The 14,865-nt window shown below is 45.2% G+C and overlaps 1 protein-coding gene and 1 long non-coding RNA gene across 3 annotated transcripts in view; one reads left to right on the forward strand and one right to left on the reverse strand.

Moving 5' to 3' along the window:
• PPP1R13B (protein phosphatase 1 regulatory subunit 13B) overlaps nucleotides 1-10,071 on the forward strand; it is a 91,402-nt gene extending 81,331 nt beyond the window's left edge. For both annotated transcript variants that reach the window (XM_077266873.1, XM_077266881.1), the window contains 5 exons: nucleotides 6,354-6,491; nucleotides 6,572-6,705; nucleotides 7,117-7,283; nucleotides 7,520-7,719; nucleotides 8,171-10,071. In XM_077266873.1, the coding sequence (XP_077122988.1) occupies nucleotides 6,354-6,491; nucleotides 6,572-6,705; nucleotides 7,117-7,283; nucleotides 7,520-7,719; nucleotides 8,171-8,212 (681 nt within the window). In that variant the 3' untranslated portion in view covers nucleotides 8,213-10,071. The remainder of the gene's footprint in view (nucleotides 1-6,353; nucleotides 6,492-6,571; nucleotides 6,706-7,116; nucleotides 7,284-7,519; nucleotides 7,720-8,170) is intronic.
• A 3,182-nt stretch (nucleotides 10,072-13,253) lies between these two features.
• On the reverse strand, nucleotides 13,254-14,479 carry LOC143776898 (uncharacterized). The gene is made up of 2 exons (XR_013215947.1): nucleotides 14,357-14,479; nucleotides 13,254-14,274 (listed from the first exon to the last, which is right to left on the reverse strand). It is a non-coding gene; the product is annotated as an uncharacterized LOC143776898 (long non-coding RNA).
• Nucleotides 14,480-14,865: the final 386 nt, after the last annotated feature.

Genomic DNA, 14,865 nt, shown 5'->3' on the forward strand with positions numbered 1-14,865 from the left:
TTATCAGTCATTGTACAGGAGGAGGAGGTGAGCTGTGATATCACCTATTGTGAATGGTGGATCCTGTGTTATCTACTGTATATAGAGGTGTTATCAGTCATTGTACAGGAGGAGGAGGAGGAGGTGAGCTGTGACATCACCTATTGTGAATGGTGGATCTTGTGTTATCTAATGTATATAGAGGTGTTATCAGTCATTGTACAGGAGGAGGAGGTGAGCTGTTACAGCTACTATGAATGATAGATTCTGTATTCTTTATTGTGCATAGAAGTGTTATCTGTTATTTTCATTATTGTCTGTGATAAGGAGACTGCTGAAAAGTTTTCTATTCAGAACAGGAAGTATCAATGTATTGGGCCCAGAGGCTAAAATGAAAGTTGCATGAGTTAAAAAAAAAAAAAAAAAAAAAATACAATTGACTTAAAAACATGATTTAAATAATAGGCCATTACCTAATGACGTCTGCAGGAGTGTATTACGATAACAAGCTTCAGGTAATGAAATATTAGGGTATATACCCATGATCCGGAATAGCTCACCTGCACTGCGTCCAAAACGTTGTGTTCAACATTACAAGCACAGTGGATGGGATGGGATGCAGCATGTCAGTTATACAGTGCAGTTATGCAGGGTACAGTACATATACAGCTGCAGTTATGCAGGGTACAGTACATATACAGCCGCAGTTATGCAGGGTACAGTACATATACAGCCGCAGTTATGCAGGGTACAGTACATATACAGCCGCAGTTATGCAGGGTACAGTACATATACAGCTGCAGTTACGCAGGGTACAGTACATATACAGCCGCAGTTATGCAGGGTACAGTACATATACAGCTGCAGTTATGCAGGGTACAGTACATATACAGCTGCAGTTATGCAGGGTACAGTACATATACAGCCGCAGTTATGCAGGGTACAGTACATATACAGCCGCAGTTATGCAGGGTACAGTACATATACAGCCGCAGTTATGCAGGGTACAGTACATATACAGCCGCAGTTATGCAGGGTACAGTACATATACAGCCGCAGTTATGCAGGGTACAGTACATATACAGCCGCAGTTATGCAGGGTACATGTACAGCCGCAGTTATGCAGGGTACATGTACAGCCGCAGTTATGCAGGGTACATGTACAGCCGCAGTTACGCAGGGTACATGTACAGCCGCAGTTACGCAGGGTACATGTACAGCCGCAGTTACGCAGGGTACATGTACAGCCGCAGTTACGCAGGGTACATGTACAGCCGCAGTTATGCAGGGTACATGTACAGCCGCAGTTATGCAGGGTACATGTACAGCCGCAGTTACGCAGGGTACATGTACAGCCGCAGTTACGCAGGGTACATGTACAGCCGCAGTTACGCAGGGTACATGTACAGCCGCAGTTTTACAGGGTAGTTATGCAGGGTACAGACACAGCCGCACTTATACAGGGTACACAGAGGCATAGCTAGGGTTTTGGCTCAGGGGGCGAAACTTCTGAGTAGGCCCCTAACCAGGTAACCTTTGACTATAACTGGGTGATGCCCCCTAACAGTGGATGTAGGAGAACCTCAGCAGATAACCGCGCTGTTGCTGAAAATAATCTCTATATAGAGACCAACATGGATGTTACTGCCATATGGTCAGCGGTAGATACCAGTCCTACAGAACATGTAAGAGATCACAGCACAGTTACTGATAATGACTTACAGCTGGCATTCTTTCTGATGGAATAGTTCACTTTTCTGGTCTTTTCCATCTGGCCCAGACCGACATGACAACTTCTCCAGCCAGTACTCATCTGCAGAGAATTTAACAAAGACACGTTTCACGTCTCATATTTTCAGCACCTTCCCCATCTATCCCCCTCCTGCACAACTTCCTCATCCTGTTGGTACCCCAGTGCTGCTGCCGTATGTGTCCTTATTACTGCACCTTCTGTGTGGTTCTCTGTGCCCTCTAAATTCTAAAACAACTTTCTATAATATAGTTATGCCAGGTGCAAGTGCCCTAGAAAACAGTAACCACATTTTGTCCCCTAGAAAGTAATTAATGCTCTGTATGCCCCTTTGACAGTCACAGTAACTTGAGTTCCCTATAACATTAAGTGCCCACTTTGCATTTAATAATGTCCCAAGTCTCCCCCCATTCAGCTCCTCTACACATATACATAGTATAATGGCCCCTCACTGTATGTATACTGACCTCTTAGTATCCCCCAAACTGTTTGATGGCTACAAAACTGCATGATGGCCCCATCACTGTAATCTCCACACTGTATGATGTCCCTCTAGATAGCCTCCATATAGTATAATGCACCAGATAGTCGTCAATATAGTATAATGCACTCCCCATAGGCCTCCATATAGTATAATGCACTCCCCATAGGCCTCCATATAGTATAATGTACTTCCCATAGGCAGACTCTGTTGGACAGTATAATGCATTCCCCATAGGCAGACTCTATATTGTATAATGTACTCCCCATAGGCAGACTCTATATTGTATAATGTACTCCCCATAGGCAGACTCTATATTGTATAATGTACCCCCCATAGGCAGACTCTATAGTATAATGCACCCCCATAGGCAGACTCTATAGTATAATGCACCCCCATAGGCAGACTCTATAGTATAATGCACTCCTCATAGGCTGCCATATAGTTTAATGTACTCCCCATAGGCCTCCATTTTGTATAATGCACCAGATAGTCCTCAATATGGTATAATGCACTTTCCATAGGCCTCCATATAGTATAATGCACCAGATAGTCCTCAATATGGTATAATTCACTTGCCATAGGCCTTCATATAGTATAATGCACCTGGTAATCCTCATTATAGTATAATGCACTCCTCATAGGTAGACTCTATATAGTACTCCCCTTAGGTAGACTGTAATATAATGCAGCCCCCCCATAGGCAGACTGTAATAGAATGCAGCCCCCCATAGGCAGACTGTTATATAATCCAGCCCCCCATAGGCAGACTTTAATATAATGCACCTCCATAAAAAAAATAAATCCAATACTCCCCTCTCTTCCTCCTGCTTCCTCCGCTGCTCTGAGGTGAGCTCCCGCTCATCTCCTGACAGCGGGCGCCGGGTAGTGACACCATCGTGCCCTCTGTCAGTGTCTGCATGAGACACTGACAGGGCGATGATGGGAGCGTAACGCTCCTTCTCTCATCAATGCGGTCAGCTGTATTGGCATCCAGCCGATACAGTTGACCCTGCGATGGCACGGGCGGTGGGCCCACTGCTGGCACCGAGCCCCTGGCCTGCTAAGGGGCCCTATAGCGGCAGAGCAGGGAGGTCGATTCTCCCTGCTCTGCCGCAGAATGTAGCTGTGTCGGCGTGCACAGCATGCCGATATAGTTACAATAGCCTAGCTCCGAGTGGGTCCCCTCAGAGCCCGGGGCCACCACCCCCGCTGCCCCCCTGTAGCTACGCTACTGATTGTACATATACAGCCGCACTTATACTGCGGTACATATACAGCCGCACTTATACTGCGGTACATATACAGCCGCACTTATACATGGTATATACAGTGGGGGAAATTAGTATTTCATCCCTTGCTGATTTTGTAAGTTTGCCCACTGACAAAAGACATAGACAGTCTATAATTTTTAAGAGTAGGTTAATTTTAACATTGAGAGATAGAATATCAAAACTAAAATCCAGAAAATCACATTGTATAAATTATATAAAATTATTTGCATTTTGCAGTGAGAAATGAGTATTTCATCCCCTACCAACCATTAAGAGCTCTGGTTACTACAGACCAGTTAGACGCTCCTAATCAACTCGCTACCTGCATTAAAGACAGCTGTCTTACATATTCACCTTTATAAAAGGCTCCTTGGGAGAAGGTGCTGTGGTCAGATGAGACAAAAATTGAGGTCTTTGGCATTGACTCAACTCGCCGTGTTTGGAGGAAGAGAAATGCTGCCTATGACCCAAAGAACACCAACCCCACTGTCAAGCATGGAGGTGGAAACATTATGTTTTGGGGGTGTTTCTCTGCTAAGGGCACAGGACTACTTCACCTCATCAATGGGAGAATGGATGGAGCCATGTACCGTAAAATCCTGAGTGACAACCTCCTTCCCTCTGCCAGGACATTAAAAATGGGTCGTGGCTGGGTTTTCCAGCAAGACAATGACCCAAAACATACAGCAAAGGCAACTAAGGCATTAAGGTCATGGAGTGGCCTAGCCAGTCTCCAGACCTTAATCCTATAGAAAACTTATGGAGGGAGTTGAAGCTCCTAGTTGCCAAGCGACAGCCTCAAAATCTTAATGATTTAGAGATGATCTGCAAAGAGGAGTGGACCAAAATTCCCCCTGACATGTGTGCAAACCTCATCATCAACTACAAAAAACATCTGACTGCTGTTCTTGCCAACAAGGGTTTTGCCACCAAGTATTAAGTCTTGTTTGCCAGAGGGATCAAATACTTATTTCACACTGCAAAATGCAAATACATTTATATAATTTATACAAATGTGTTTTTCTGGATTTTATTTTTGATATTCTATCTCTCAATGTTAAAGTTAACCTACCTTTAAAATTGTTCATGTCTTTGTCACTGGGCAAACTTACAAAATCAGCAAGGGATCTAATACTTACTTGGGGTACGTGTGCAGCCGCAGGTTTACAGGGCACACGTGCAGCCGCAGGTTTTCAGGGCACACGTGCAACCGCAGCTTTGCAGGGCACACATGCATCCACAGTTTTTCAGGGCACATGTGCAACTGCACCTTTACAGGGCACTCGTGCAGCCGCAGCTTTACAGGGCACACGTGCAGCCGCAGCTTTACAGGGCACACGTGCAGCCGCAGCTTTACAGGGCACACGTGCAGCCGCAGCTTTACAGGGCACTCGTGCAGCCGCAGCTTTACAGGGCACACGTGCAGCCGCAGCTTTACAGGGCACACGTGCAGCCGCAGCTTTACAGGGCACTCGTGTAGCCGCAGCTTTACAGGGCACTCGTGCAGCCGCAGCTTTACAGGGCACTCGTGCAGCCGCAGCTTTACAGGGCACTCGTGCAGCCGCAGCTTTACAGGGCACACGTGCAGCCGCAGCTTTACAGGGCACTCGTGTAGCCGCAGCTTTACAGGGCACTCGTGCAGCCGCAGCTTTACAGGGCACTCGTGCAGCCGCAGCTTTACAGGGCACTCGAGCAGCCGCAGCTTTACAGGGCACTCGTGCAGCCGCAGCTTTACAGGGCACACCTGCAGCCGCAGCTTTTCAGGGCACACGTGCAGCCGCAGCATGTCAGTTATACAGACCCACTGCATAGTCTCACCCATAGCCATTACATGCGGTATATCTGCATGGCTCAATGAACACATGCGGATTTATCTGCACAATTAGAATGCAGTATTTTGGATGTCAAAACACTGCTATAGCCTGATCGTGGGCACATAGCCTTAGGTATGGGAGGTTCACAGCTGAAGAGGCCGGGGTCTGAAAGTGAAGGCTACAGACATGTCCATGACAATTTACCAATTCTCTTGTCTTTGGTATACAGAAATATTGGCGATTACTTGGCTGCTTCATGCCAGACATGTGAACCCCACCACACCATTCATGTTCATTTTTTAAAGTAATTGATATAAAGCTTATTTTTTTCTTATTATTTTTACATCTGATGATCCAGCATACTTGCTAATCCAGAATCTGTGGAAAAACCGCTTATGTTAATGTACTTCTCTTATTACTATGTTGTTATAAGAGCCCAATACTCTACAGTCAGAGCAGTGGGGGTATGACCGAGACTGCACTGTAAGGTCTGTATTAATATCAGAAGCTGGAGGACAAGATGATGGGACATGTCTGTGTCCCGGTATCGGCACATCCTTCAGACCTCATCTGTCAGATCTCTTGTAATTTCAGTGTGGAAAAACAGATGCTCCCTGCTTGTCTGACACCTCGCGTCTTACAAGGAGGGATGGCTGCTTCGACAAGAATTTCCAGAGGCAAGAACACGGCCAGTGGAAATACTTGGCGACAGTCGACTAATATGATAGTGAAGGCTCTGGTAGCATTGGAGGTGGTGGCCGGAGTCGATAGTTCAGATTCTGTCATCCATCAATATTTCTATAAGTGGTTGTTACAGCCGACCCTTTAGCATCAGTTTGGCAACGTATTAGTCCACACTGCTTTCCTGTGTAGACTGGGACAGAGTCAACCGGGTCCTCTCATCATTAGATGATGAGGGATTTAAGGACAGACTATAGGGCCATTTTTTCGTTGAGACCATATTAGCCGATGACCATGTTTCATGTACACATAATGTGACATAATGTGATTGCATTAATGTATCTTCAGGTTAACCCTTTGTCTATTTCCTCTAGGTGAAACGCACAAATCTGAAGAAACCAAACTCGGAGCGGACAGGACATGGACTGAGAGTGAAGTTTAACCCTCTGGCTCTGCTGCTCGATGCATCTCTAGAAGGAGAGTTTGACCTAGTCCAGAGGATTATATATGAGGTAGGAAATACTTCTACCATACAGAGGTCATCATCTGACCATAGTCACGTCAGTGGATACCATCTCTGCCCTTTATGCAGGTGGAGGATCCCAGCAAACCCAATGATGAAGGCATCACCCCTCTGCATAATGCTGTGTGCGCTGGGCACCACCACATCGTCAAGTTCTTATTGGACTTTGGTGTGAATGTGAACGCGGCGGACAGTGACGGCTGGTGAGTGCTATGGACTTGAAAAAGCCTTCAATTGTGCTTTGTTTTTTTCTGATGGTGTCACACAGTGATCATTTGATGGGATGGTCCACACCTTCTAGTGGCACAGTGTCTACTTATCGCCTTCATACACCCGCATTCTACACCATGTCCACTAGAGGGAGCGCTCTTGTCAGGCATGCTATAATGAATGCCCTTCATATGACCTTGTGGTCTTAAAAGTGCAGAAGGTGACCTCTGACCCTGTCAGTGCCTAAAATTGTCTCATCTGTCCTGTGTAAGGAAAATGGGAGCCACTGTGCAAAGCAATACATTGTCTTCTTTTCAGCCACCTGCACACAGATAATGCCGGAAGTAGAAGGCAGCTTCCTATATCATTTGTCACTCAAGGCTGTCTCTTTTTCTTCTTTTCAGGACTCCTCTGCACTGCGCAGCGTCATGTAACAGTGTCCACCTCTGCAAGATGCTGGTAGAGTGCGGGGCCGCCATCTTTGCGACCACGATTAGTGATATTGAGACCGCTGCAGACAAATGTGAAGAGATGGAAGAAGGATATATTCAGTGCTCTCAGTTCCTTTATGGTAAACTGGACTGTTCTTTTATGTATATATGTGTTAATTTCTGAAAGGAAACATTTCACTGCGAGACCGCTGCCCTTCTCCCTGCCAGCCTGGCGCGACTCTCTGCTCTTCTCCCCATGGCGAAGCCTCAGAATTTCATAAAAATGAAATTACTTAAAAATAAGTTTTTAGAAACTGAACGTCTTTTATAAAGTCTCTTGCTGCATGATAACCGCAGTCCTCCTTCCTGCACCCAGGTGTCCAGGAGAAGCTGGGCGTCATGAATAAAGGTCTGGTGTGCTGCCTGTGGGATTACGAAGCACAGAACCCTGATGAACTTTCATTCCGAGAAGGTGACGCCATCACGATCCTAAGGCGCAAAGATGACGTGGAGACGGACTGGTGGTGGGCACGTCTGAACGACAAGGAAGGATATGTGCCTAAGAACCTGTTGGGGGTAGGAATCAAATTTTTAGAAGTTTAGTTGAATATTTATTTTTTTTTTGCTTTTTATCAAAGCTGTGTAGATAAAACATGTATAATCTGCCCCCTCTGACATCCGAGCCCTCCATTATAAGGCCGATGGACACACTATCAGTGTGGTGCACTCTGATGTCAGAGCAAGGCGATTATACAGAACTGCAGCCGTGTGATTGTCATTGCGGGGACCCCCTTTCTCTCCAACTCTCTCATCTTCTTTTCCCTTGAGAGTTTTTGCAGTGCTAGCCTCATGAAAATCAATGGTGATGGATATAAAGCTTCTTTAGTCTTTTACAAAGAGGTTCCGCAGTAGCTTGAGTAGAAAACATTCTGTAAAGGCCCAACCCCCCTTCAGGATCTCCCATTGACTTTAAAGTTTGATTGACGTCGGTCCTGATCTGTTCTCCCCATTCTTGTGTATTTTGCAGCTGTACCCCCGTATAAAGCCCAGGCAGAGGACTCTGGCTTGAGTTGTATAGACCCCATCCTATGTTCACACTGGAAACCGCAGATCACGTGCTGGAAACATTTCATCAGGACGTGTTCGGAGGACGACATTTCACATTCAGTGGCTTTTAATAATGGAGACGTTAAGATAACTGGTCCCGAGTTGTATTATAAACTTCCTTCGCCGGTGGTTGAAGCCAAACATTTGCAAACTGTACGAAGCAATGCCATAGGCCGTCTGCAGGAACTGGGTCCACATTACCACTGCAGATTTACTGACCTCCGGTACCGCCGAGACGTTTCGGTGTAAATAAGTTTAAGTTCCCGTGTTTTGCTCCTTCGGCCTGCTTTTCGCCAATGTTTTAGTGCCTGTGCATATAGTACCAGGTGGGACCCCTTGTAACACGTGATGGGCACTGCACCTTGGGCGGTTCACCATATTCGCTCGCCTTTTAAATCTTCATTTCCAGTTGGTGTCCTTTTTATTTGCCAATCAAGAGTGCCCGAAAAACTACGGAAGAGGATGTGGACAAGGATCGAACTGTATGTAGATGATGAACAGCAGCGTGGATAGAGGAAAAGAAAGCAGGAAGTGCAGGTTATATGTTACAGAAGACGTAAGGGAAGTGTATGGTGAGGAGGGGCTCGGACTACCATGTTTTCTATGGAAGTGGGGGGATGAAACACTATTTGCACTTTGATCCATTTATGCATCAACGGATTCACCACTAGTCAGAACTTAGTACGTCTGTACACACATTTGGCAAGTGCCACATTAACCTCCATTGGATTTAGTGGCTTGTACTGGGCGGACGCCTTGTCTTAAGACGCAGGGTGTTATACTGTAGTATTAAGATCACCAGATCATCTCATTTCTCTACGTAATTCAAGTGGGGGTGACTTTAGACGTGTGACTCAATTTGGGAGAGCACTGTATTTTTTTTTTCACAAGTTTGATGCAGGATTTGGTCACTGAAGGTGAATTTATGACGTCTAAGAAAAGTTATCGAGTTGGTTTAAGATCAGAAAACCATGGCTGCTTTCTACTACCAGCAGTGCCGCAATGTGTTCAGTATTGTTGGAAATCCAGGAGTGGAGCAGCCATGCTCTGCTAATCTCATAACAATCCCTTTAAGGCTGGGGGTGCTATACCGCAGAGTAGCACAAGTGAATGGGGTCATATTGCATTCACCTGTATTACCTGTCGCCAGCCAAATACTGAAGGTTGTGAATGGAGCTGCTATAGTGACAAGTCCCAGCAACGTTGAGCTATTTAGGGTAACAGCTGGAGAGCCAAAGAATAGACCCAAGGGCCAATGTCCCCCTGATTTATAAATATTGGCCAGTCCAAAGCTAGAAATATCCATTGTGGCACCTTCTGCTGCTTATCGGTAAAGCTTTAATGGATACTCGGGTCAGGACGTGGCCCTTAAACTAAAGGCTCTAGCTAATGCAACACTACAACTCCCAGCATGCTTGGACTTGTAGTCCTGCATTGGCCAGAGCCATGCACATTGGAGAGCACTGTCTTAAACTGTGCCAGGCAGTGGATCAGGAGAGATTGTTCTGGAAGGGATGCAATAAGCTATACACTGTATTGTGACTTTCACTGGAACTCACTGTACTTTATTACCAGAAGTATTTCCTTCAGTTCTGGGCTGTGTTCAGCCGGAGTGCAGATACGTGTCAGTTCTCTCACATCATGCCGTGCTGAATATGCTCTTACAGATATGTTTGCGTTCAGTGTATATATCGTGGTGATGGTGGAAAGATTGTTAAGTTTATTTGCTACTACTGAAGTTTATTTCTGCCAAGTTCTAGAGGATAATAAGAGGTCAGAAAGAAAACCTGTTGTAAATTATCAATAAAATGCTACAGCATGTTCAGTGATCCCATGTCTGCTTATTCTGGAGGGGACGGGGGGCTCCTCTCCTGCAGGAAACCACCTATAGAGACAACAGGGCTGTGATATATACTCGGCTAGATAATGGGCCTGTAAGGGGAAACTTGGCTCCAGCAAACTGGAGTTATTCTTTGTGTGGTGAATAGTGATGAGCGAGGTGGTATCCGAGAGTGGTCGACAGCCAGGGATTGCCTAACCAACCGGGAATCCCTGCATGTGTCGTGCCTGTCTACCAGCCAAGAGACTTCAATATAGTATTTGAGCACACTGAAGACACCTTATCTGACCACGCTCATCAATAATTGGTGAACAGTTAAATAATTTCACTTTCTGAATCAATTCCTATCCATTTTCTAGATCTCTGCTTGCTTTCATTGAATAAAAAGCTTTTTTAGTGGCTAAAAATGTACCCTGGGCAAAGGGGCCTGGCTTGGTCCATCCACTAAGAGGGCATCCATCATCTAGTGCATGCTGAAAACACAAAGCCACCAACCTATATGTTGAAATTATCCCTACTCCTCACTTATGCTTTTACCTGTCTGTAGAACAGCACCCCACATGAAAAACAACCCCTTTAATTAAAGGGTTATTCCCTACCTCTTCCTCCCTCCCCACCCACGGAATAGGGGTTAATTTGCTGATCGTTGGGATCCAGAGCACACAACTTGTCCTGAATGGAGCAGTGATGCACATGCTCAGTCTGAGTACAGCGCTCGGCCCTGTCCGGCCATCCTATAGAAAATGAATGGAGCGGAGGTAGAGTTTGTGCATCTACGTGCCTGCAGAGCCCTGCACTCAGAGGGTCCCAGCAGTTGAATCCTTACTGTCCAGTTATCTGAGCTGTGTTTTAGACATGTTGCAGATTTTGCTGCGGATCCGCAGCAGTTTCCCATGCGTTGTACAGTACAATGTAAACATATGGAAAACAAAATCCGCAGTGCACATGCTGTGGGAAAAAATGTGCATAAACGCAGCATGTCAATTCTTTGTGCGGATTCTGCAGCAGTTTACACCTGTTCCTCAATAGGAATCTGCGGGTGTAAAACTGCAGATGGAATCCGCATAAAATCCATAGGTAAAACGCAGTGCCTTTTACCTGCGGATTTCTGAAATCCGCTGCAGAAAAATCCGCAGAGCTCAAAACTACGTGTGCACATAGCCTTACAAGTCGTGCACCCAACATGTTCCCACTGCAGATTTTATCCTCAGTCAGTAGAAGTTTCAGATGGGAAGCTCTTGATATCAAGATAATTGATAAAGAGTAAAAAAAAAAAAAATTACAAATAAAGGATCTTTCAGAAATCAGACTCCAATATTAAATGCAGTTAAAGGGAACCTGTCAGCAGGATTGTGCACAGTAAAATACAGACTGTCAGGTCGGCGCCGTTATACTGATTACAATGGTACCTGGTAATGAAATCCGTCTTGTGGTTGTTTTTTAATTTTTATTTTCAGTTTTATGTTAGGCTACGTTCACATTAGCGTTGTGCGGCGCAGCCACGGTGACGCATGCGTCCCTATATTTAACATGGGGGGGGCGCATGGACATGCGTTGTCTTGCGTTTTGTGACGCATGCGTCATTTTGGCGCAACTGTCAGGGCACAGAGGACGCTGCATGATGCAGTTTTTTCTGTGCCAAAAATCATGCAAAAAATGAACGCATGCGTCACAAAACGCTGCGTTGTGCATGCGTTGCGTCGCCGACGCTGCGCCGCACAACGCAAATGTGAACGTAGCCTTAGATTCTCGTGCCCTAAGGCGGGGCATGTGGTGATCTGATTAGCTATTCATAATGCAGACTGCTGACAGGTCACTGATCCCTCACTGACCTGCCCCCTAGTTTACATAATGAATATATGTACATACTGAATAAAAAAAACAAACAAATAAAAACAAAACAAATTAAAAAAACAAATAAAAAAAACCCCATTTTTGCTGGCAGGTACCAGCCGTGGCATCTGCGCTGCAGCATAATCACATGGTTACTGTGCACATAATCCCTTTTGCTTATTTAATTGATCAAGGGGAAAAAAGTCAATTTGAAAATAGCTGCTACTGCACAGATGTGGCGTGCGCCATCAGTGTGTATGGAGATCCGATAGCTGCTATTGCGCAGGGGCCAGCTTGTTGGGGGAAAAAAAAAGTCCTCCAAGATGGCGGTGCCTGCGCAATAGCAGTTATCGGATCTCTATGCACACCGATAGCTGCTACTGCACAGATGCGTCAGGTGTCTGGAGAAGGATTTTTTTCAGTATGTACATATTTATGTAAATTATGGGGCAGGTCAGCAAGGGATCGGTGACCCATCAGCAGTCTGCATTATGAACATATAATCAGAGCCCCACATACCCCAGCCCCGCCTTAGGGCACAGGAATATCATTAACAAACTGAAAATAAAGATTATAAAACATTCACAAGACGGATTTCATCAACCCAGGTATCATTTTATTTAGTATAACAGTGCCGATCTCACACTGTGTGTAGGTTACTATGCACAATCCTGCTGACAGGTTCCCTTTAAATAAATATCCCCTATATAAAGTGATTCTGAAAATAAGAGGAGGTCCCCCCACTCACTTTCACTGCAGCCCCTCAAATGTATGGGGTTACCCTGTGACCCCTTCATTCTCAGATCAGTACTTAAAATGTGTGGCTACCTTAGTGCTTGCAGGAACTGCCCTGCTGCATTACCTGGGGACAGAAAAGTGGCCATACATTTCTTATGCAATATCACCCTATCCGGTGCCAGTAATGGTGCATGCATGATTCGCTCATGTAAAAACGAGTAGATAAATTTGCAGGAGATCCATGATCCACTTCCCACCTGCTGCCATTTCCAGCTTCTTTGATTAGCTGGCATGGTATGATGCCCACACAAGATTGTGGCAGACTGGATAATCAAAAGCTGTGCTAGAGATGGCAGCAGGTAGGAAATTGTTTGCAGCAGAGTCCTGGCCAGAGCCCTGTGGGTTCATTTTAGGTCTCAGCGCATATCTCAGTCCACTCCTCCATACAAACCGGAACCACAGGACCCCCATACAGCACGCTTAGTGCATAAAAAGCAGAATAGCTCAGTAGTGTTATAGCTGAAAACCAACTCACCTGCTCGGATCGGCTCGGCCTGACACATCAATAAAGAAAACTCCACAATGACCCAAGTAATGTCTGTTGTGCTCTTTATTAGGTAAACACAGACTCTACAAAAGCCGGCGACCGTCCCCGTCAGGTTTTACAATGGTGGCAATTCATCATCCCTCCAGAACCACAAGCAGTGTTACTTTACTATACAATGATCACTGGGGGCATTCTGTAGTAGCCGAATACATGGAGACAGTGAATCCATCATTACAGACTAATCACCATTCTGGAGAGATGGGGGCCGTCGCCGAGTATTAGTGTAAAATAAGGTCTTATATAATAATACAGAAGTACAAATCATCATCGTATAAAGTGAGTATTACAAGGAGCAGAACGACACTGAACAGCCTGGAAATCCAGGAGCAGTAGAAAAGGATTCAGCTTTCATCCTAATGGTAAGAGGACGTCCCCGACATCCTAATAATTAGTTCTATCCCTCCATGTGCTCAATCCCTGCATATTATATCATGTGCCTACCCCCTGCCGTACAGGAACGCGTGACATAGCAAGCTTTATAATCCTACACTAATGGGGACAGCCGTGATGTACACAAGATCCTGGAGAAATTGGCAAAGTTTAAAGATGACTGGCCAGTAAAGAAAAAAAATAAAAATCTATGTATGTTACAAGATCTAAAGCAGCAGCCTAAGCCTCTCATAAGACAAGGAGGTGAATTTGCATCTGCCTTATATACAGCGTGTCATTATAAAAATGACCTATTGGTTTTTTTAAATTGAATGTTTGGTGTTAAATATTTGTATGTAAAAAAAAAACATACCAAAGTTTGTGAAAATAACTAATAACTTTCACACTGGCCCCCAGGCCTAGTATTACTTTCCTACTGGACACAGACATGTCAGACAAGGTTTGTACACATGCATTATCTGAGCATGCTCAAATCAGGGTAAGGGTCTTTCACAGGAGGGGGAGGTGGTGAGCTGTGATGACATTTCCATGCACCCCCTTGAGAACAATAACTGATACCTCTATATACAGTATAGATCAGGATCCACCATTCACAATAGGTGATGTCACAGCTCCCCTCCTCCTCCTGTAGTGTGAAAACCTCTATATACAGTGGATAACAGGATCCACCATACACAATAGGTGATGTCACAGCTCACCTCCTCCCGTACAGTGTGAAAACCTATATACAGTAGATAACACGATCCACTATTCACAATAGGTGATGTCACAGCTCACCTCCTCCCGTACAGTGACTGGTGGTCCTGTGTTATCTACTGTATATAGAGGTTATCATACACAACAGTTGATATCACAGCTCACCTCCTCCTCCTGTACAATGACTGATAACACCTCTATATACAGTAGATAACAGGATCCACCATTCACAATAAATGTCACAGCTCACCTCCTCCTGTATAATGACTGGTAACACCTCTGTATACAGTACATATCACCTATTGTGTATGGTGGATCCTGTGTTATGTACTGTATACAGAGGTGAGCTGTGACATCACCTATTACAGAGGTGAGCTGTGACATCACCTATTGCAGAGGTGTCAAACTGCATTCCTCGAGGGCCGCAAACCATGAGTGTTTTCAAGATTTCCTTAGTATTCCACAAGGTGCTGGAATCATTCTGTGCAGGTGATTAAATTATCACCTGTGC

Source organism: Ranitomeya variabilis, chromosome 1 (genome assembly GCF_051348905.1).
Source record: "Ranitomeya variabilis isolate aRanVar5 chromosome 1, aRanVar5.hap1, whole genome shotgun sequence".
Taxonomy (NCBI): domain Eukaryota; kingdom Metazoa; phylum Chordata; class Amphibia; order Anura; family Dendrobatidae; genus Ranitomeya; species Ranitomeya variabilis.